Source organism: Schistocerca gregaria, chromosome X (genome assembly GCF_023897955.1).
Source record: "Schistocerca gregaria isolate iqSchGreg1 chromosome X, iqSchGreg1.2, whole genome shotgun sequence".
NCBI lineage: Eukaryota > Metazoa > Arthropoda > Insecta > Orthoptera > Acrididae > Schistocerca > Schistocerca gregaria.
The window spans coordinates 814589086-814613085 of record NC_064931.1 but is presented as its reverse complement, the minus strand read 5'-3'; the positions used below and the strand labels follow the sequence as shown (position 1 = coordinate 814613085).

General features: G+C 37.0%; 1 protein-coding gene across 2 annotated transcripts in view; it reads left to right on the top strand.

Annotated features, from left to right (window-relative positions):
* The window catches only part of LOC126298689 (solute carrier family 22 member 7-like), a 155663-nt gene that overhangs the window by 81777 nt on the left and 49886 nt on the right, over positions 1-24000 (top strand). For both annotated transcript variants that reach the window (XM_049990127.1, XM_049990126.1), the window contains 2 exons: positions 9899-10067; positions 11046-11267. In XM_049990127.1, the coding sequence (XP_049846084.1) occupies positions 9899-10067; positions 11046-11267 (391 nt within the window). The remainder of the gene's footprint in view (positions 1-9898; positions 10068-11045; positions 11268-24000) is intronic.

The following is a 24000-nucleotide window of genomic DNA, read 5'->3' as shown; positions in this document are numbered from 1 at the left end:
AGGATGTGCTTTGGATATTTTCAAAATTCAGGGTACTCAGAAAAAGTGATAGAGTGGACGAGTGTAGGGAATCAAAATTTCCACTCCAACAAGTTTTCTGCATTATTCTTTAAGTACATTATAGAGAAATCTGTGCCCAATTTTTTGCATATCAGAAACTGGAAGTAAATTACATAAACAATTTAACAAATTTTAAATTCAAGAAGAAGCTCAACACATAAGTTTAACAGGAATCCAAAAGCTGTTTTTATCCACATGGAAACAAATTTTCTTTGTAGCTTGAAATGTCACTCACAATTCTCAGTCGGAATCTGTGGTTGCTATCATGCATCACATGATGTTAGCACAACAAACTCCAAATTTGTGAGAAAAGCAAATTGCTTTCAAAGAATAATGTGCTTATATTTTTCACATCAATGTTGTAGGTGGTGAAAATGTGTTTTTGAGTGTCTCATGATCATACTCAGTTCTATAGCATTCTAGTATAATAAGTTCTATTTTATTTGAGATAAAACTCTGACTGTTTAATTCAGTTGTAGAGATTTGTGGCTGTTTGGGTCCTTATCCTTATAAATAACAACCCATTGATCCACTTGTTAAAACAATGAGCACATTTTTATTGTCACACTTCAGACATATGTCATTACACATCGAAAGGTATCACATAAACAGAATGTAATGGCCGCCTTGGCCCAAAGAGTTTTTGCGTGCCAGAGATGTTATGGCATGTCAGTCTTGCCACAGAGCACCCCCTACCCCCCCACACTCCCCCCTGCAGTGCAGAGCGTGAGGTTCTGGCTGTTGTGGGGGGAGGGTGCAGGTATCACGCTGTCTTCGTCCGAAGGGGGAACTGGGCGGGGTGGGGCCATGGTTCGAGCCCGTTTGGATGGAAAAATGTAATCACTGTGTCACACCGGTGGGAGTATGCAGTGATCACTTCATGAGGTGATGGGGGGGGTGGGGGTGGGGGGAATAGACGGAGACACGGGGTACAACACGTACAGTGTCCCCGTGGCGACAATGAAAGATTGAATGAGGGAAGGATCTAAGGAATTGGGGATCGGTGAGGAGTGGAGCACTGTGCAGTTTGCATAGCGCTAACTTTTCATTTAATTAATGGTTATTTAAGAAAAGTTGTTTCGTCAGTTTATTTTGTTACTTATACACAGTTCTGGTGGCAGCTCTGTTCTGTTATCGTAAAATGAAAAGCATTATTCATTTTCAGGTATCTGGCTTTTCTTATAAAATAACATGCAAAGGAAAAATGTCCATCTCTTTATGAAACATGTACAACGTGTCATTAAATCAAAGAAAAATCATAACATACAGTCTAAGAAGACACAAAAGCATAACGTACACAACAGTAACAAGAGTGACAGTGGGAAATAGGATGACCCAATGTTCACAGCCAACAGCACATTTTCCACAAGCAGTTTCACCATCAAAAACTTTCTGCCCAATAGCTCTGCATTTTATTTAATGTGTAGTGCTTAGAACTGCTGTTTGCATCATGCCAGGCATTTCTTTTGTGTTCCAAGAGCCACACAATTAAAGTGTGCAGAAAGTGAGCAGCTGATGACAAACCTCCAAACCTAGCTAACACAGATATAAACAGAGTTTATAGCCTTTTTCAACAAAAACATTGTAACAACAGATATCAGTGATGTACTGATAATTGAACCAATCAGAAAAGATGCAATGAATACTGCAGCTTCAGTAAAATGGTACAAAATTACTAGGGCAGATGTGTGGTGTGTGCCACAGATTCAAAAGAATCTATTCTCTGTTTTTGTGGCACAAGATAAATAACCACAGAGTAAATTAATATCAACTACAGTGTTCAAAATTACTTATATTCCTGCATCATTTTTCTTAGATCTGGAAACTGACTGACAAGAAGATGGACCTCTATATGTAACTCAAATTCATTACACAGAGAAGATGTTAGGCTGCCCCAACACAAGTAACCTTAAGGATGTATCTACTCTTGTTATAAAGGATAATGACACAGAACAAAGTCCTCATAATTCTTAATTTCCATACAATCAGGCTGTTGGAGCACTAATGTTTCTGATGTGTGGAACACACCCTGGTCTTGCATATGCTGTTAGTGTTGTATCAAGAATTCTTGAAAATCCAATAGATTGTGCTGTAGTTAGAGTTAAAAGGATTCTTCATTACCTGGGAGGCATAACAAACTATGTGAATTTTAGAAAAATGGTTCTAAAAAGGTGCTTTTAGAATGTTATTATGATGTTGAGCATAGTAGTGATGTCGCTGCACGGCACGCTACAGCAGTTGTTCTCAGTTGCTATCTGGGTTTCCTATTTTCTGGAGCAGTGAATGGCATTCTTCTATTGCCACATCCACAACTGGAGCTGAGGTTGTGGCTGTTAGTGAAGCTGCTCAAGAAATTGTCTGGATCAATAATTTGTACAGAATTAGACCAGTTGAAAGAAACATCAAATTTACAGATTGACAATAAGGTTTCCACCTGGCTTGTTCAGAATGTTGAGTTTCATGGAACAGCAAAACATATTCATAAAAGGTATTTCTTTGTTCATAAATTAGTCAGTGCTGGTCAAACTGCAGTTTCAAAGGCAGATACTGAAGAAAACTTTGCTGGCATATTAACAAAACCATTATTTTCTATTACAATTGCTATATTATTACACAAATGCTTTCAGCAATAATATTGGAATTTGCAAGTTATTAAATAATGTTGAGCACGGATGGATTTTATATCTCTGGTGTTATTTAATAACTGAAGCATGAATTTTGTATTCAGAGGTTGGCAGAATGCATGTGTGTAGTCACTGTAAAGTTATGGCGTGTACTGGGTCATATTTAATGAAGCAATCATTTCTCACATGTGTAAATGTTAATTTTTCACAAAATTTTAGCATTATTAACAAACTGGATAATAGTTACGAAACAAATAAGACATAAATGATCAGTTTGTTGGATGACTATTACCAGCTGAACAATTACTAATGACATGGAGTTGACCACATTTTGACTGCTGAGCAAAGACTGATTGAAGCACTGTTCTGCAGAACTGGTCATAGAATAAAATCAGAATCTGGTATTATACTCTCAAGAGCCAAATAAACTGGTATAGGCATGCATTTTCAAATATAGAGATATGTAAACAGGTAGAATCCAACACTATGGCCGGAAATGCCTATATAAAACAAAAAGTGTCTGCCACAGTTGTTAGATCGGTTACTGCTGCTATAATGGCAGGTTATCAAGATTTAATTGAGTTTGAATGTGGTGTTATAGTCAATCCACAAGTTGTGGCACAGAGAATATCCGAAATAGTGATGAAGTGGGAATTTTCCCATATGGCCATTTCATAAGTGTGCTGTGAATATCAGGAGTATGGTAAAACATCAAATCTCTCCAGAAAAAGAACCTGTAAGAACAAAATCAACAACACCTGAGGAGAATTCAATGTGACTGAAGTGCAACCCTTCTGCAAAGTGCTGCAGATTTCAGTGCAACAAGTGTCAGCGTGCAAACCATTCAATGAAACATCAATATGGGATTTTGGAGCCAAAGACCCACTCGTGTACCCTTGATGACTGGACAACACAAAGCTTTACGCCTTGCCTGAGCCCGTCAACACCAGCATTGGACTGTTGATGACTGAAAACATGTTGCTTGGTCAGATGAGTCTCATTTCAGATTTTATCAAGTGGATGGCTGTGTACTGGAATAGAGACAACCTCGTGAATCCATGGACCCTGCATGTCAGCAGGGGCTGTTCAGGCTGTGAAGGCTCTGTAATGGTTGGAGTGATATGGGATCCCTGATACGTCTAGTTACGACTCTGACAAGTGACACATACATAAGCATCCATTTGTGCTCATTGTGCATTACAATGGACATGGGCAATTCCAGCAAGAAAATGCAACACCCTAAACATCTATTTATTTATTTATTGTTCCATGGGGCCAAATTAAGGAGAAGTCTCCATGGTCATGAAACAAGTACTCAGGGTACCCTCCGCCACACACCGGCAGTTGGCTTGCGGAGTATGGATGTAGATGTAGATGTAGATGTAGATGTAGATGTAGATGTAGAGTCAATACATGAAATTATAACATGATAGTAGAAACAGATAAAATGAAACACAAGAAATGTATTCAGGTGACGATTAGTAAGTTTAAATAAAGAAAATCAACAATGTAACACTTGAATTTGCTTAATTTTTCAGCTCTTCCAGGAGCTCCTCAACAGAATAGGTTGAGTGAGCCATGAGGAAACTCTTTAGTTTAGACTTAAAAGCTTTTGGGCTACTGCTAAGATTTTTGAGTTCTTGTGGTAGCTTATTGAAAATGGATGCAGCAGAATAGTGCACTCCTTTCTGCACAAGAGTCAAGGAAGTGCATTCTACAGGCAGATTTGATTTTTGCCTAGTATTAACTGAGTGAAAACTGCAAACTTTTGGGAATAAGCTAATATTGCTAAAAACAAACGACATTAAAGAAAATATATACTGTGAGGGCAATGTCAGAATTCCCAGACTATTGAATAGGGGTCGACAAGAGGTTCTTGAACTAACCCCACATATAGCTCAAACAGCCCGTTTTTGAGCCAGAAATACCCTTTTTGGATCAGAAGACTTACCCCAAAAAATAATACCATATGACACAAACATATGAAAATATGCGAAGAAGACTACTTTTTGTGTTGAACTGTCACTTATTTCAGATACTGTTCTAATAGTAAATAAAGCAGCATTTAGTTTCTGAACAAGATCCTGAACATGGGCTCTCCACAACAGCTTAATATCTATCTGAACGACTAGGAACTTGAACTGTTCCATCTCGCTTATAATATGCCCATTCTGTCTGATCAAAATATCAGTTCTTGTTTAATTGTGAGTTATAAACTGCAAAAACTGAGTCTTACTGTGATTTAGCATCAAATTATTTTCCACAAGCCACGAACTTATTTCATGAACTACATTATTGGATAATGTTTCAATATTACACACAAGATACTTCACTACCAAGCTGGTGTCATCAGCAAACAGAAATATCTTTGAATCACCTGTAATACTGGAAGGCATATCATTTATATAAATAAGAAACAGCAGTGGCCCCAGCACCGACCCTTGGGGAATGCCCCACTTAACAGTGCCCCATTAGGACTGAACATCACTACCACTCTCAATATTGCGAAGAATTACCTTCTGCTTTCTGTTCTTAAAGTAAGAGGCAAACCAAATGTAAGCTACTTCCCTTACTCCATAATGGTCCAACTTCTGCAGTAATATTTTGTGGTAAATACAGTCAAAAGCCTGCGTTAAATCAAAGAAAACACCCAGCGTTCGCAGTCCTTTTATTTAATCCGCCCAAAACCTCACAGAGAACAGAGAATATAGCATTTTCAGTTGTTAAGCCATTTCTAAAACCAAACTGTACATTTGACAGCAAATTATGTGAATTTAAATGCTCCAGTAACCTTGTATATACAACCTTCTCATTAACTTTAGCAAACACCGATGGCATAGAAATAGGTCTATAATTGTCAGCATTATCCCTGTCTCCCTTTTTATACAGTGGCTTTACTACCGAGTACTTTAATCGGTCAGGAAAAGTTACAGATATGGCTAAGTAATGGGCTAACATACATAGAACAATACTTCAGTATTCTGCTAGATACCCCATCGTATCCATGACAGTTCTTGGTCTTTAGTGATTTAATTATTAACTCAATCTCCCTCTTGTCAGTATCATGGAGTAGCATTTCAGGTAACAGTCTCGGAACACTTTTTTCTACGAGCACTATATGATTCCCTGTTGGGACTAGGTTTCTATTTAGTTCACCTGCTATATTCAGAAAGTGATTATTAAATACTGTACATATATGCGACTTATCAGTAACACAGACATTCCCACTATGCACTGATTCTATATCCTCGACCTGTCTGCAGACCAGCCACTTCCTTTATGACTGGCCATATGGTTTTAATTTGATCCTGAGACTTAGCTATTCTATCTGCATACCACATACTTTTTCCCTTCCTAATAACTTTTTTTAAACACCTTACAATACTGTTTGTAATGGGTTGCTGCATTTAGATTTTGACTGTTTCTAACGTTTTGATATAATTGCCATTTTGTTCTATGGAATATTCTTAACCCTCTAGTCAGCAACCTAGGCTGCCTGTTTATGCGAATACCCTGTTTTGAACATTCTAACGAAAAGCAACTTTCAAAGAGCACGAGAAAAGTCTTGAGGGAAGCATTATATTTATTGTCTACTGTAATAACACTATAAACATCTTCCCACTCTTGTTCCTTGATAAGGTTTACAAAGGTCTCTACAGCAACTGGATCAGCTTTCCTAAAAAGTTCATAACTATATTTAACATGTGTTGCAGCACAAAAATCTTTTAGAGTTAAAACTTGTGCATCATGATCTGAAAGGCCATTCACATTTTTGCTAACAGAATGCCCTTCTAGTAATGAGGAATGAACAAAAATGTTGTCTATGGTTGTTCTACTGCTCCCTTGCACTTTTGTTGGAAAGAATATGGTTTGCATAAGATTATATGAATTAAGGAGGTCTACCAGCATTCTTTTCCTTGCACAATCTCGTATACAATTAATATTGATGTCACCACATATAACTAACTTTTTCTATTTCCTGTAAAGTGAACCAAGAACCTCCTCTAGCTTTAGCAAAAATGTTGTGAAATCAAAGTCTGGGGATCTATAAACAACAACAGTACTTCAAAACATCAATTGACTCAAATGGGATACCATTTTTCACATACATGGCTACTCCCACACACCGCAAAGAGCTCCTAGAAAAGCTGCCAGCCAACCTGTATCCTGGTAAAGGAAGCATCTGAGTTATCTCCTTATTTAAGAAGTGTTCAGATATACCAATAGTTTCAGAGTCAACGTCTATAAGCAGTTCACTAACTTTATCTCTAATACCTTGTATATTTTGATGAAACATACTAATTCCCTCTTTACTCGGATACCTAAGCTTTGTCGAAAGTGGTTTCTTTGTTAGAGATACTTCCCTTAAGCAGGAATACGTATCAGCTGACTTCAATCTAAAAAAGGTGCAGCTCTAACACCCACTAGTACAGGAATTTTCCCATGAGTGATCCCACCACCCTCACCTATGCTGTCACCTATAAGCTTTGCCTACCTCCCCTTTCCATACCTGTTGAGGTGCAGGCCATGTCTAGTGAAACCCTTCCTGCTGATAGACTCTGCTGGCACCACTGAAATGTGACTCATGCCTACTGTCATCAACGCACCCCAAAGTCTTGTTATTACGCTTGACGGCTGGATTAAGATGAGACCGATCGTGACGCTGAAACAGTTCCACGAAATGCACATTCATGTTGCCAGTCTGAGTGGCTATCTTTTCCATGTCACCATCTATGTCATACTCCCCATCCCTATCAATACTATTACCAGCCCCACCCACAATCACTACCTGATCCTCTTTAGTAAAACCCCTACATAACCCCCCTATGTTAACTGTCACCTGAGCCAATCCTGCATTAGGCTTCACAATGCTGGTAACCTGGTACTCACTCCCCAACACTTTCTGCAACTGCTGGCCTACACCTCTACCATGAGAACTACCTAACAGCAGAACCTTCTTCTTTCTCTTAGGCTTTTCAACTGTCCTAGCCACCATAACTGCTGAGGTCTGCTGCATACTTCCTACATCTACAACTACTAGAGATTCCTCTCCACTAGACTCTGACAGTTGGTCATATCTATTGCAAACACCAATAGTAAAACTATCTGAAAATCTCCTTCTCCTAGCAGATCTCTTGGCAACAGTCAGCTCCCATTCCCCCACCCCCTTCTCCCTCCTCATCCTATCTAGCTCCTCCTGTGCATTTTTCAACTGCACCTGAAGGTCACAGATCTTACGCTCCTGCTCCTCTATCAACTTACTCTTGCTACACAACCTTCAGTTCCAGGAGAGGATCTCACCAGAATGCCCACTGGCTTCCCCACTGCATTCCCCCCAGTGAAAATACTTCAAACAAGTCTCACACACCAGTCCACTACTCACGAATCTACAGCAAAGCCCACACTTCTCACTCATGGTAAAATTTTACAGTTATTGAAACAAGAAAACTACTTTATCTAAGTTCCGCTAGTACAATAAGAAGATGTGAAAAAACTGACTACAATAATCACAAATTTACTCTACAAGGGAAGTAACTACTATTGTTAACAGTATTAATCAACAGCAAATGAGAATATAACAAAAGACTAACATAAAAAGAAAGTCAGACGTCTAATGACACAGCAACAAAACTGAAAACAGTTCCTAAAAATTTCTTCTGAAATTATTTCATCATAAAACACAAATAACACCAGTTGAAGACTACTAAAGTTCCTAAATAAACCACTATACACAAATAATTAATTATTACTTAGCATTTGATGCGCCGCTACAGCTGCAACTGGTCAGCGCGGAATGTAAACACAGGTAAGGGGTTAAGTTGCTCGATACAAAACACTCACAAATATCAGGTCACAACACAAGAAAGGTGGAGGTGAATGAAGAAACCACTAATAAGTCACTTATATAGTAAATATTACCACAAAAATCGTTGAAATATGTATCTGAAACGTAAAAATATATGAAAACTTAGAGAGCGATCTCACACGCAGTCAGGCGGTTATGACGTCACATCCAGAATTGCTACATAATTTCTCCATGAACACTCTTCTGATTTAAGCATTTCCACTGGCTGCCAAACTCCCCAGACATGAGCATTATTGAGCATATCTGGGATGCCTTGCAACATGCTGTTCAGACTAGCTCTCCACCCCTTGTACTCTTACGCATGTATGGGCAGTCCTGCTGGACTCGAAATTATAGGAACTATATTATGAAACAATTTTCTGCTTCCATAGGGATTCCCTTGTAGTGACTCAGCACTGATTGCCTTAGCAAACTCTTTTGACAATGGGGCAGAGCTCTTAGGCTAGCAGTTCAAGTATTGTGATACAAGCAATAAATTTCACATTAAATGCAATTATTCCCTACATTGTTCCAGTACAAGTATTCCCACGTGGATCCTTCCCACATTGGTGATGCCACAATGAATATCAGAATCTACTGTGGATTACTCTGCATACTTTATCTCATGACTTATGTGCCAAAAATAGAGCCATCACACAATTACAGTTCTGGTGAACTTTGAGTGCAGTTCTCCAAATCATCTGGAAAAATCTACATTTTCTGTGAAATACAAAAGTGACACTTTTCTGTACAGTGCTGTTGGTACCAACAATGATCCTCATGTACATGAACAATATGTAATGAGTGGTGCTGACCTTCTGTGCAATTTTGGTAGCAAGAGTAACCCATTTTGCTACCAATCAGACACAGTTTATCAGACTGTCACAGACAGACACAGTGGCACAAGTTATCCCACCAGCTGTGTTAGGAACATTTCTGAACATGCTCACGACATCATGTAGGCCCCAGCTGGGTACATAAAAAAGTTAGTAATTAAATGCAGTATTGACATTATATGCTGCTGCTGCACATAGCTGCTTACTGCTCAACAACTGGAGCACAACTGGTTGTTTACTGTTTGTAATGGACACTAAGTTGAAAGTAAATCAGATGATGGCAGCACTTAAAGCAGTGTGAACCTACATTAGAAAGTCAAGTCCTGATACAATGAAGTTTTAAAAATATGTAAACAGTTAGATAAAATAACAAAGAACACTCAACTACATTATTGTGAAATATGTTTGAGTATGTAATTTAATTACACAATAACATTATTTTAGCTACTGGCAGGTCTACTCCATAAATATTTTGTTTAGCTTTAAATATTTTGTTTCACTCACCATTTATGTCTTCTGATTTTTCATTTCAGGAATAGAGTTGTGTGGCATCAGGCATCGATCAGCCAATAATTTTAGGTTGTCTCTCTGTTTTGCCATGGGAACTATTAGTATAATACTGATAGCTTGGATTTTGAGAAACTGGGTTTACTTTATGCTGGTAGCAGCAGTTTTGTGTGCCATTCCTCTATTTTTTATCAGGTAAGATTAAAAGCTGGTAGTATTAAAAGACAAGTTTCTTTTATTAGTTTCTCTGGATACTGAAATTATACATCTGTAAGCTTTGTTCCTTCATCTTTTCCACTTGAAAGTAGCCTAATACGAAAGTCCAAACGAGTAGTGGACTCAACGGAGGTCTTAATGGCAACTGGGGTAGTTTTTCGTTAAATAATACAAATTACTGTGATAAAATTTATCTCATAATAAGCATTAAACTGAGAAATGGCTGTTAGAATTAGAAATACTGTGATGAAAGAGAGAGGAAAGAGGAGTTCAGTACTTACACATTAACAATTTTCACCATTCCCTCCCCAATGAGTTGTTATTATACATGTAGACACTACACAGAAATCTGGCCTGTTCAACTACAGTTGGGGTATTTTCTGTCCAGCATCATCATCAGCCTTAATGGGTGTTAATCACTTTGTGCTGCATCCAGTCTGTAAGCTAAAAATTGTCATCAAAAGATAGCAAGATTTTGTGCATCAGTTGTGAAATTTAATTATGCTATTTTTGTAAGGGATGTATTGAAAGAGCAAAAGTGAAAAATCAGGAGCTAAAGCATAAAAACTGCTGCTTCAATAATACTTTATGATTGATACTGGTAATCTCATCTGTTTAACAGTTAACAGCACTTAATATCTGGTATTCACTAGTTAATGCAGCTCTATGCTTTGTGTTGTTTCTTATAAAAAAAACTGTTTCTTTTTGACAAAATATATGGCATTAAAGTAATTCTGAGCCATAATAACATTGCATATGATACTAGACATTGATAATTGGAAAAACAACTAATGAACATATATTAGCACACTCTTTTGTTAAATGCTTTTCATAAATGCTTATTTCATTGATTTAACTGATTATCAGAACATTTATGGCATTTCTAGTTCCATGTAATGATTAATACATACTTGTACCCCAATGAATCCAAAAATAATATAAAGTAATTTTTTATAGGTATCTACCTGAGTCTCCTCGTTGGTGTGTTGCCAAGGGGCATCCAGAAAGGGCTCTTAAAGTGCTTCAGGAAGTTGCATCGACAAATGGTAGGGTATTGCCAGATGAGACTCTCATCAAACTGAAGAATTTGTCTAAACAAACAACAGGAAAACTTAGTTTGAAGACTATATTTTTGAATAAAATTCTATTAAAAAATACATTGCTTCTCATTTGGAGCCGGTATGTTGAACTGTGGTTATTTGATCTGTAATTTCCTAACTTTTTAATATATAAATGGGAATATACAAATGGAATTCTTAAAATTATAACAGGATATGTATCTTAAATTGCTGCAAAAATAGTAAAGCATAAAAGAAATGTTTAAAGATTGTGCATTGTACACAGATAAATTTATTGTTAGAGCCTGAATATATTAACTTTGTGATTGACAGATTTCCATGGGATGGATTGAAGTAGGTGGGTTATAACTACAGTTCACAAGGCTGTGTATGTACCTACAAAACCAGTGGTGCTTGAGAAAGAACTAAAATTAATTATTAGCTGGCCCCTGCCATTCGGCCCATTAAGAGATCAATCAAATTGTTATATTAATTGATGTACTGGTACAGTACTTTTCTTCAAAAAACTAAAGTACTGTAGGTAGTTGCAGAGATATATACTGATCCTGAAATTATGAATTTTCCATCAGAATTTATTTTTCCATGTGTTATGTGCAAGATCTCTAAGCTATGACCAAAGCATGTACAGGTGTAACACTATCAGAAAAAAAAGAGAAAATATCAAGCAGAGAATTCCTTGACATTAAATCATCAAACCATTCATTTTTATTTCTAAACTAATGATCAACCAGTTCTTTTACACATACACATAAAGATAGAATTGTTTGCTGGTTATACAAGTTTTTCCAACCACGCAAAATACTGCACAAGAAAAACATTAATGGAAAATGATAACCAGTTGCATTCAGGAAATTTAATTTCTTTACTGGTTTAGGGTACTATCTGCCTGAAATTGGTGAAGAAATTAAATTTCTTTTGAGCAACTGGTTGATTTTTATTTCATTATATAAAATTACAGTTGCTGGGGATGGATAACATACTAAAATCAATTAACTGCTTCTATGAAAGCTTCATAGCAAATTCTTGAACCATATATCTTTCAAAATCTTATCTTATTTGCTTTGTAGAAAACAATTTAACCACACATCTTCAAAAAAGTAATCCTACACACTTTCATATAGTGAATAACAGTGTAAGACATTGACAAAATGAAACATAATCAATGAAACAGTGAATGTAATATCTTTATTCTTGTGAAATGATATGGTGTTAAAAATGGAATAAGAAAAATGGCAACTAATCTAGGATCTAAGAATAATACATTCACTTTGTGTCAAAACATGTAGTGAAATGTACATATTTGACAGATTGTATGTACTAGAGCAGGGTCTGCCCACCCTGTGAACTATGGGTGGACCTCGCCAAGGTTCCAGGCTTGTATGCCTAAACAGTAATAACTGTATTGTAGATGAAACTACAATGGACAGGTATCAGTGGTGAGGCCAGCCTAGCATGTGGTTCCTGAAGAGGGCAAGCAGCTTACTCATTAGCTTCAGTGGCAACAACACGGATGATTGACTGATCTGGCCTTGTACCAAAATCCAACATGGCCTTGCTGTGTTGGTACGGTGAATAGCTGAAATCCAGGGAAACTACAGCTTTTCTTTCTTTTTCATGATGACATGCATCTCTGCTATATTGTAATGATGATGGCATCCTCTTGGGTGAAATATTCCATAAGTAAAGTTACTCCCCATTCAGAACAGGTGGTGTTACTCATGAGCATGTCATCATCAGGAGAAACAAAACTGGCATTCAACAGGCTGGAGTGGAGAATATTAAATCCAATAACAGGGTAGGTAAGTTAGAGAATCTGGAAAGGGAAATGGATAGGTTGAAGTCAGCTGTAGTGGGAATTAGTAAAAAGCAGTGGCAGAAAGTACAGGACTTTAAGTAAGGTCAGTAAATGGTTATACAATAATTACAAAAAATGCAGGAGTATGCCTGTTAATGAAAAAGAAAATAGAAATGCATGTAAGCAAATGTGAACATTGTAATGAACACATTACAAAAGCCAGGACAGACATGAATCCAACACCCATAATAGTAGTACAAGTTGATATGCCAACTAGCTCTGCTGATGACTAAGAGACTGAAAGAATGTATTATGACATGAAGAAAATTATTCATATAGTTAAGGGAGACAAAAATTTAATTGTGATGGATGACTGCAATTCAGTAGTAGTAAAAGGAACAGAAGTACAAGTAGCAGGAGAACACTGACTGTGAAAAAGGAATGGCAGAGGAAGCCACTTGATAAAGTTTAGCACATAGCAAAATTTAATCATTTCTAATGTGTGATTTAAGAATCAGGAAAGAAAAGACACTGGAATATTTCAGATTAATTATAGTATGGTAAGACAGGGATTACAGAATCAGATTTTAAATTGTAAAATATTTCCATTGGCAGAGGTGGACCCTGGCTACAATTTATTGCTTGTAAACTGCAGACTGAACGTGAAGACATTGCAAATATGTAGGAAATTAAGGTTAATCTGAAGTAACCAGAGGTTTTTGAGAGTATCAGAGGGAGCATCAGACAAACTGGACTGAAACAGGCGAAAGGAATGCAATATACACTACTGGCCATTAAAATTGCTACACCATGAAGATGACGTGGTACAGATGCAAAATGTAACTGACAGGAAGAAAATGCTGTGATATGCAAATGATTAGCTTTTCAGAGCATTCACATAAGGTTGATGCCAGTGGCGACACCTACAATGTGCTGATATGAGGAAAGTTTCCAACCGATTTCTCATACACAAACAGCAGTTGACCGGCCTGGTGAAACATTGTTGTGATGCCATGTGTAAGGAGGAGAAATGCATACCATCATGTTTCTGACTTTGATAAAATTCACATTGTAGCCTATCACAATTGCTGCAATTGCTGCAATTGCTGTCTATCGTATCGTGACATTGCTGCTCGCATTGCTCGTGATCCAATGACTGTTAGCAGAATATAGAATCAGTGGATTCAGGAAGGTAATATGGAACGCCGTGCTGGATCCCAACAGCCCAGTATCACTAGCAGTCGAGATGACAGGCATCTTATCTGCATGGCTGTAACGGATCCTGCAGCCACGTCTCGATCCCTGAGTGAACAGATGGGGATGTTTGCAAGACAACAACCATCTGCACGAACAGTTTGATGATGTTTGCAGCAGCATGGAGTATCAGCTCAGAGACCATGGCTGCGGTTACCCTCGATGCTGCATCACAGGCAGGAGAGCCTGCGATTGTGTACTCAATGATGAACCTGGGTGCACGAATGGCAAAACGTCATTTTTTCGGATGAATCTGTTTACAGCATCATGATGGTCGCATCCATGTTTGGTGACATCACGGTGAATGCACATTGGAAGCATGTATTCATCATTGCCATACTGGCATATCACTCGGTGTGACGGTATGGGGTGCCATTGGTTACACACCTCGGTCACGTCTTGTTCCCATTGATGGCACTTTGAACAGTGGACTTTACACACCTCGGTCACCTCTTGTTCGCATTGATGGCACTTTGAACAGTGGACTTTACATTTCAGATGTGTTATGGCCCATGACTCCACCCTTCATTTGATCCCTGCAAAACCCTACATTTCAGGAGGAGAATGCATGACCGCATGTTGCAGGTGCTGTATGGGCCTTTCTGGATACAGAAAATGTTCAACTGCTGCCCTGGCCAGTACATCCTCCAGATCTCTCACCAATTGTAAACGACTGGTCAATGGTGGCCGAGCAACTGGCTCGTCACAATACGCTAGTCACTACGCTTCATGAAATGTGGTATCGAGTTGAAGCTGCATGGGCAGCTGTACCTGTACACACCATCCAATCTCTGTTTGACTCAATGCCCAGGCATATCAAGGTCGTTATTACAGCCAGAGGTGATTGTTCTGGGTAATGATTTCTCAGGATCTATGCACCCAAATTGCGTGAAAATGTAATCACATGTCAGTTCTAGTATAATATATTTGTCCAATGAATATCTGTTTATCATCTGCATTTCTTCTTCATGTAGCAACTTTAATGGCCAGTAGTGTAAAATGAATGAGTAGCTTTGAGACATGAAATAGGCAAAGTAGTTGAGGGTAATGTAGATAAAAAGGAAAAGTCTAGTAGAAATCTCCGTATACCACAGAAGGTATTTAATTTAATTGACAACAGAAGAAAATATAAAACTGCACCAAATGAAGCAGGCAAAAGGGAATACAGACATGTAAACATGAGAATGACAGAAAGAGCAAAATGTTCAACCAAGAATGTTAGAGAACAGATGCAAGGCTGTAGATACACATAAAAATGGGGAAGATATATACCACCAATATGAAAATTAAAAAGACCTCTGGAAGAAAAGAAAAGCAGTTATATGAATATCAAGAGCTCATATGGCAAACCAGCACTAAACAAAGAAGGAAAAGCTGAAAACTAGAAGAAATATATTGCACGTCTGAATAAGAAAAACAAAGCTGAGTGAAATGTTATTGGCAGAGAAGAGGAATTAGACGAAGTTGAGATGAGAGAAATGATGCTGTGGTAATAATTTGACAGAGAACTGAGAGACCTAAGCCAAAACAAAACTCCTGGGATAGACATAATTTGTTCATAACTGATATCACCCTTGGAAGAGCCAGCCATGACAAAATTAACCACCTTGTATGAAATATGTATAAGACAGGTAAAAATACCATGATACATCACATTAATTGTATTATTAGTGAAAATACATAACCAAAGGCCTTAAAAATAAGTGTAACTCTGCCAGTCCATAAGAAGGGAAGTAAGGGAGACTAATATCACAAATACCCACCTACAGTAAAATATTTGAAACAATTAAACTGTCCAAACTCACAGCCTTCTTCTGAAGACACAAAATGCTTACTTAATCACAGCATGTATTCAGGAAAGACTTAAGTGTGGCTACTACTATTACTAATTTCTTCCATGAAGTATACAGTAATATAGAAATTTGTAAGCACACTTCTGGTATATTTCTAGACTTGAAGAAAGCTATTGGCTCTGGAAACTATGGGCTTATCTTAAAAAACTGTGGCTGTACAATATAAATGATGTGCCAGTTAAACTTTTAGGCCCTCCTAACAACGTATCAGGAGCAGTGTACTGAACTTAATATTAAAATGATGATAAGATTTTAGCTTTCAAATCTAGAAGTGAAACAGTGATAGAAGGAATATCATAAGGCTCAATTCTTGGCCCATTTCTTTTTTTAGCTTACGTTAATGGCATTGTTTCTCCCTTTAACTAACACTAATACTGATGATATCTGAGCTTTCTTCTATGGTAAAGACTGTGAGGATGTGGAATTTTCAGAAACTAATGATGTATTAGAATCAAGATGTATTTCCATTCTCAAGGACTAATGGTCACTATAAGTAAATCCCAGATGCCAATACTTGTAACTGGCAATTCACAGCACTCATGCTTAAACAATGTATAGGGATAATGAAAGCAAACAGCTGTAAATTCCTATATGTGCATCTGGGCTCAAATGTTAATTGCTCACGCACAAATCAACTAATAGATGTAATGAACTTCCTTTGGGCCTGAAGGTTTAATCTGTTCAATTCTCACATCACCTAAAACTATCATTTAGCACTTTTTTGAATTCCTAAATACTTTGTTAAGTTCTTCCATGGTAATTCCAACAGTGGGGCTGCTAGTCTAGATAGCCATTTGTCATTCCTTTATGTTTTATTTATGTGACCCATCTCAAATGTGACATTCTACCTTTACAATAGCCTACCAGAGTTCAAAACATGACAAACAACTTCAATTATCTGCCATTAATCATTTCAACTATATCTCTCTGTCAGATGATTTAGCCTAAATGGGAAATGATACTTACGTAACACAAAATAAGATTATGTTCAGGAACATAATTTACATTCAATTCACATGCTGGAAGTTTAAGGTAGGGTGTTTGTCTGGAACCACTGTTTATCACTTGCATGGCAAAGTCTCAGTCTGCTGCAGACAAAAGTAAGTTGTCTACTTCTTAATAAGCTGTTTAGCATCACACAGTATTTAATTAAATTATTTATTAATAAAAAATTTTCAATTTTGTTGGCCAAGGCAGGAAAAGTGTGCACTTCAGGAATTTCATAAGGTTTTCACCTTCAAATCTATAACATACTGAATCAAGGTTATGGGAAGACTTATAATGCAGAAGTTTCCTTAAGATTTCATTGCCCATTTTTACCCTTGCAGTTTAAAGAAATAACATTATCGCTGTGATAGCAAGCCATTGCTGTGCTCCCTGGTCTGTCATTGACATACTGGTGGCTAATATAAATAACTTGCAACATAAAAACAAGAGTAGTTGTATTTTCTCTGTGGAACAACATTCTTAGACTCAAAACTACAAATTTGATAACCTGATGTTGCACCTTTTGTGAAAAATCACTCAGATTATTTCATGGAGCTGACAAGGAAACAGTAAACGAATTTAGCACAATAATTCGATGCCAATCCAGGAGGTAACTTGATGAAGAGTTGCCAAACATGTAATCTGATGATGTCAGTTATACTAGCCACAACTGATGTGGTTGCACAGCTGATGTTGCCATGATCAGGCTTGCAAGTGAGGAGTACAGCTCGTGTGTCAAAGATGCATCACAAAGTTGACCCAACACCAAAATATGAAAAGTATTGGCCAATGACTTATTTACTCTCATTTCTATAACCAGGCTTAGGGGCTAGACCTTGGACACTAATAACTCTCAGATTCACTAACTACAAGCTGAAAAATCACATATAATACATCAGTGGTTGTAACAGTTATTATTGGTTTTCTTTCTTAAGCACACTATAAATTGAAATCCTCATCCACCAGATGTGATTCATTTTTTTGACCATCTAAAGTGATTGTAATCTAAGCATTACATCTTACCTCATCTTTTGATATTTAAAGGCTTAAAAATGTATTTCTTGTGAACACTGTTATTGATACTACACCAAAAGCAGAGAAATGCATTGATTGTAAAATGTGGACATCCACAGAGAAATTCTGTAAGATACAAGTAATGTAAACTTTCAAGTAATTTAAGTGAACTGAGCAGCAAAACAATGTGCCATTACAGAAAATGCATTGTGAAGGCATAAAAAAATTAAAACATAGTGTGTAAAAAAGAACACAACATCCTAACAATAGAGTTTTTAATATTTTGTTATTAAGTAAAACTGTCAATTAGTCTATAAAAACCAGAAGAATGAGGAGTAATGTCTATCCACAATGTTTATGAAACATAAATGCAAAAATCTTCTCATTAATAAGTAGTTTAATTTGCAGTAGAGAGGGATGGAAATAGGAACAACAATTCACCTAGTGGAGCATGGGCCCTATTTTCAAAGCAATTCTCACAGCTAGTGTACCTTTTTCTTGATTTATTGCCTAGTGGTTTCATATTAATCTAGAACATCATAAAATTTATATGAGAATCAACAAGGAGAAATTTCTAGAACAGACTGCTGTTATATGTGTAAATTTGCAAAATAACAAAGTGCTCATTGTTTGAGCTCAGCCCTAGAAGTGTTCAGCATGTCCAAAAACAGTCATAAAGCCAGTACTCTACTGAAAGGGTGTAATAACTTCTTCAAGATAGTTCCTGAGCACATTTACATGTCTGCAAATAATATTGCTCACTAACTCATTTTTAATGGAAATTTTAGGTAGGCAACTAGTGCAAAACAAAAACAACCAACAGACATGAAAACTAGTAATCTCCCACATGAAATCATCATGGGAAAACATGAAAAGTCATTGGGTAATCGAAAACTGAAAGAGATACATATGTCACTTAACACCATGATAGCATAATTCAATGTCATCAAAAATTTCAACAAATGCTGATGTCTGGGGCGGAAGCAAACACATTTCCATTAAAGGGTATAGCTGTGGTGTGGCTCTGACCAACGGAGGCCAAGTGAGCCAATATACTAAGATGTTTTTCCAGAGGTCATGGGTAAGAATCCACCCCATGACATGGATGATTATGTCATTCATATGTGCTGGCTATGCATGTCTGTGTGTGTCCTTGAATGAAAGCTCATGAACAAGTTCTTAAGAAACTTGTTCAAATTTGAAGAACAAATGATTTTTCAGACAATGTTTATGGTGTCTTCTTGTGTAATTAGTAAGTGACGATGATGATAAAACACAATGAATGGCTGTTTGGCATAACTGTTGAAAGCAAATTTTGAGAATGTAAGTAATTTTAATACACATCTCTAACATCAAACAATTAAATGAAAGTAAAAAGAATCATGCACAAAGAAATAGGTACAGCAAACATACACTGATCACACATACATTGATGACCACCTATGTAACAGCTGGTATGTCCACCTTCAGCTTGGATAGCAGTGGGAATGCATCATGACATGGAAGCAGTGAGGCCTTGGTAGGTTGCTAGAAGGAGTTGGCATTACATCTGCACACATAAGTTCCCTAATTCCAATAAATTCTGCTGAAGGGAACAATGAGCCCTGATGCTATGTTCAGTCGTATCCCAAGTGTGTTCGATCAGGTTCAGATCTGGCAAGTTCGGGGGGCAGCACATCAATTGTAACTCACCAGTGCATTACTTGAATCACTCCATCACACTCCTGGCTTTGTGCATGGCACATTATCTTGTTGAAAGTGTCACTCCTGTCGGAAAGCATGATCATCATGAAGGGATGTACGTGGACTGCAACCAGTGTACATTACTCCTTGGGTATCATGGTGCCTTGCACAAGCTCCATTGGGCCCACAGGGTGCCCACATGAATGTTCCCCAGAGAATAATGGAACCACTGCTGGCTTGTCTCTGTCCTGCAGTACAGGTGTCAAGGAGCTATTCCCCTGGAAGATGATAGATTCACGCCCTCCAATTGACATTATGACGAAGGTATTGGGATACATCAGACCATGTAATGCTCTACCACTGTACCAGTGATCACATGCCCATTTCAGTCATAGTTGCCAATGTCATGGTGTTAACAGTGGCATTTGCATGGGTTGTCTGCTGCGGAGGCCTGTCATTAGGTGTGTGCAGTGCACTGCATGTTCAGACATACTTGTACTCTGTCCAGCATTAAAATCTGATGTTAGTTCTGCCACAATTCACTGCCTGCCCTGTTTTACCAGCCTGCCCAGCCTATGATTTCCAAAATCTGTAATGAAGGTTAGCGGCCCAACCCCCATGACGACTGGACATGGTTCAATCCCGGTTTCACCATGTGATTGAGACACATCGAACAGTTGACTTATTGTGTAGTTGACTGCTTGTGCCAACCCTCTAGAACATCACAATTTGTCCTTGGTCAAACTCAGACAGATAATGTGCCTTACCCATTCTAAACATGGACAGCACGCTCACTGAAACTACATGCACTGTGTGTGTGTCTGATTAGCAGTCATTCCTCATCAGGTCATTCTGCTGTCACCTGGATGGGTTTATATCAATAGTAGGTCAGTGGTCATAATATTTTGGCTGATCAGAGTATGTGTAATATATAACTGTAAGAAATTTCCATTTATCAAGTACCACCTTGAAGAGGATTATTGAAGCCTAGCATAACATTATTTCATGTTTCATATATTTTTAAAATCATCTATAATAATAATAATAAATAAATAAATAAATTAGTAAATAAAAATACAAATGTTTTATTCCACCATTAAACATATTTACATGCAATTGGCATTGTCAGTGTTAACACAGTAATAATAACAATAATAATAATATAAACTTCAACATGACAAATGTTGTTCACTACAATATAATAATTGAAGATGGATTCAATACACAATTGTGCAAATGTGAATAACAACAAGAAGTTTCTTAACAGATCAATTACAAGGTAAATTAACTACATATTTCAGTGAATGACAATTAAATAATCAAACAGATAATTAACAATTAATAAATGAAACAGTAATAAAATAGTTAGACAATGTGGCATATGTATAGCTTGCAGTTAATTTACGGTTCATTCTCATAAGGAAAGTGGGTCATTTGTTTTTGAGCAGAGTAAATTACTTTACTTTTCATCTGCCTTGAAACACTTGTTTTAAATTTATTTACCAGCAATGTGCAGGCATTTTCAGGTACTCTATTGAAGTAGACAGGACCAGATATTTGTAACTGTTATGTGTCTTTTTAAGCCTAGCATATGGCATATTAATTGTATGTCCCCTAACTATGTTATCATCAAGAACTGTTCTCCTTAAGTCAAATTTACTTAGATTCTTGTTAACGAAGACAAGGCAGTCGTAAATATACAGGTCATGCACTGTCATTATAATTAGTTCCTTACAATAATCTCAAAATGATTCATATGGGCTAAGTCTTGCTATGCACCTTATAGCTTTCTTTAGCCATTTAAACACTAATTTTGAACCTATTAAATTGCACCATAATAGTATTCCACAACTCAGGTGCAAGTGGAAGAATGCAAAATATGGATATAATAGAAGTTCTTTGTTGACACTGCTCCTCAGCTTGTAGAGCAAATGTATGGCACATTTTGCCACATATATGAGTGGGTATCCCAGCTGAGTTTTTTATCTATATGAAATCCTAATAATTTTACTGTTTTGTTATCATGATGGAGCATTCAGATTGAATATATTAGCTTCAGTTTTACAATCATTCTTCTGCAGTACATTTGCCTCAAACCAAGTAGTGCACCTCTCCATTGACACTGCCATGCTGTGTCGCACATTTTCAAGATTGGTATCACATATGATGAGTGTTGTGTCATCAGCATATAGCACTGCATCACATGGTACAACTGCAGGCAAATCATTTATATAAATAATGAAAAGGAAAGGTCAAAAAACTGATCCTTGAGGTATGCCCTTTACAACTGGGAGACATTCTGACATTTGATTATTTACCTTAACTAACTGTTGACTACTGTCCAGGTATGACTGCATTAGGCATAGAGCATTGTCTCTCACTCTGTAGTGGTAAAGCTTTTTTATGAGAATGCTATGGGAGACCATGTCAAAAGCTTTCCAGAGGTCCAACAGTGTTGCACAGGTAATACCTTTATTTTAAAAAAATTGTATATTTTTACTACCATGCTCTCAACTGCTTTGACTGTAGAACGGCTGCCTCTGAAACCATACTGTGAGGAGGTGAGTATATCATGTTCAAAATATTGACTGATCTGTTTATGCATGCAGTATTCTATTATTTTTGATATTATGGTATAAGTGGTAGTATTGGTTGATAGTTATCTGGATATGCTATATCTCCTGTCTTTTTAAACATTCAGGATAAATGCCTTCCTTAAAATTTTGTTGATTATGTTAGTCAGTGGTGTTACAGTTTGATTTGTGATATATTTAATAAAATAATTTGAGAGACAATAGTAATCCTCTACTCTAGAATTACAGAGCTTAGCTATTGATGCATTGACCATCTTTTCAGTTCCACAAATCCAGTGAAATCTGTCTGTCTGCTTACTGTTCATTTCTGGAAACAGTGCCTCTGCCTTACTTGCATTCTCCATTATGCTTTTATCTGATTGAGAACTGACAAAATGTGCATTTAGAAAATCAGGTGGAATTAGTGTCTAGTATAATTTATCACAGTTAGTTTCTGTTTTAATAATTTCCCACACAGCTTTGCATTCACTAAGTTCAGTATATATGTATCATTTGCTTTGCACTTAGCTGCCTTGATTTCAGACCCGTAAATCTTTTTCACTTTCATACACATTTCCTTGACAGCATTATTGTGCTTGGACCTATTATGATAGAGGAGCATCATGATTTTTACTCTGCGTAGATGTGGAGTGTACCAGCTTTTTAGATTTTGTGGTTTGGTGTAACAATTTTGCTTTGATATTTTCTTGCAGTGTTTAGCACAACATGCTTCAGTTCTATAAATTTGTGGGTAGATTCATTTGCACCTGCAGTGGTTATTATTTTATCCCATTTTTTAAAAATTCAATTTACTTATCAACTTGTTTAACTTTGATTTGTTAATTGGTCTTATAATTGTTCTACAGTCCATGGAAGCTTCAGTTGCTTTACTGTTAAAAGTTTGCCTGAGCCATAGTCCCTCATGATCTGAAATGCCTAGGCTGAATTCTATTTTGTTTAGATTAAAATTACAACTTATGTTTTCTAGACATGCTTCCTGCCTTGTGGGTTTGTCATTTACACAGCTGAAGGAATCTTACCGTATTTAGCAAGTGATCAACCTTTTCATTCTTGAACCTAATGTCTGTATTGATGTCACCAAATATTAGTTTTCTGTGATCTTTTAATTTGAGTAACAAGAGTATCAGTTTCTAAAGAAGCTCCACAAACAGGTCTTCATTATGTTTTGGGTGGCAGTATACTAAAGCTATTATAATTTCCTGTTTTGGCAACATTATGGCTGCAGCTTCAAATTTTGCTTCTATGCAGAGTCCACTTACATCTATAACTTCATAGATTATGATCATACTATTTTAACATACACTGATACACCACCATGTTTAATACCTGTTCCACAGTAGCTGGTTGACAATTCATGGTACACTTAACTTTATTTCCTCATTGCTAAGCCAGTGTTCATTTATTCTAATCACAGTGCAGTTTGAGTTTTCCAGCCCATATTGAAGCTCATGAAGTTTGTTCTTAAGAGACTGCACATTAATATGTAAGAACATTACACTTGTACTTATCTTACTGTGGTTTTCCTATAGCCCTTCAGCAAAAAAGCATGGAGATGGGACGGAACTGCTGCTTTCTTCTTCCTCAGTATACAACAGTTAGATGAGTTTTGCAATGCTGACTGGTCCTTCAGATGGCATGGTGTTGAAGTTCTTG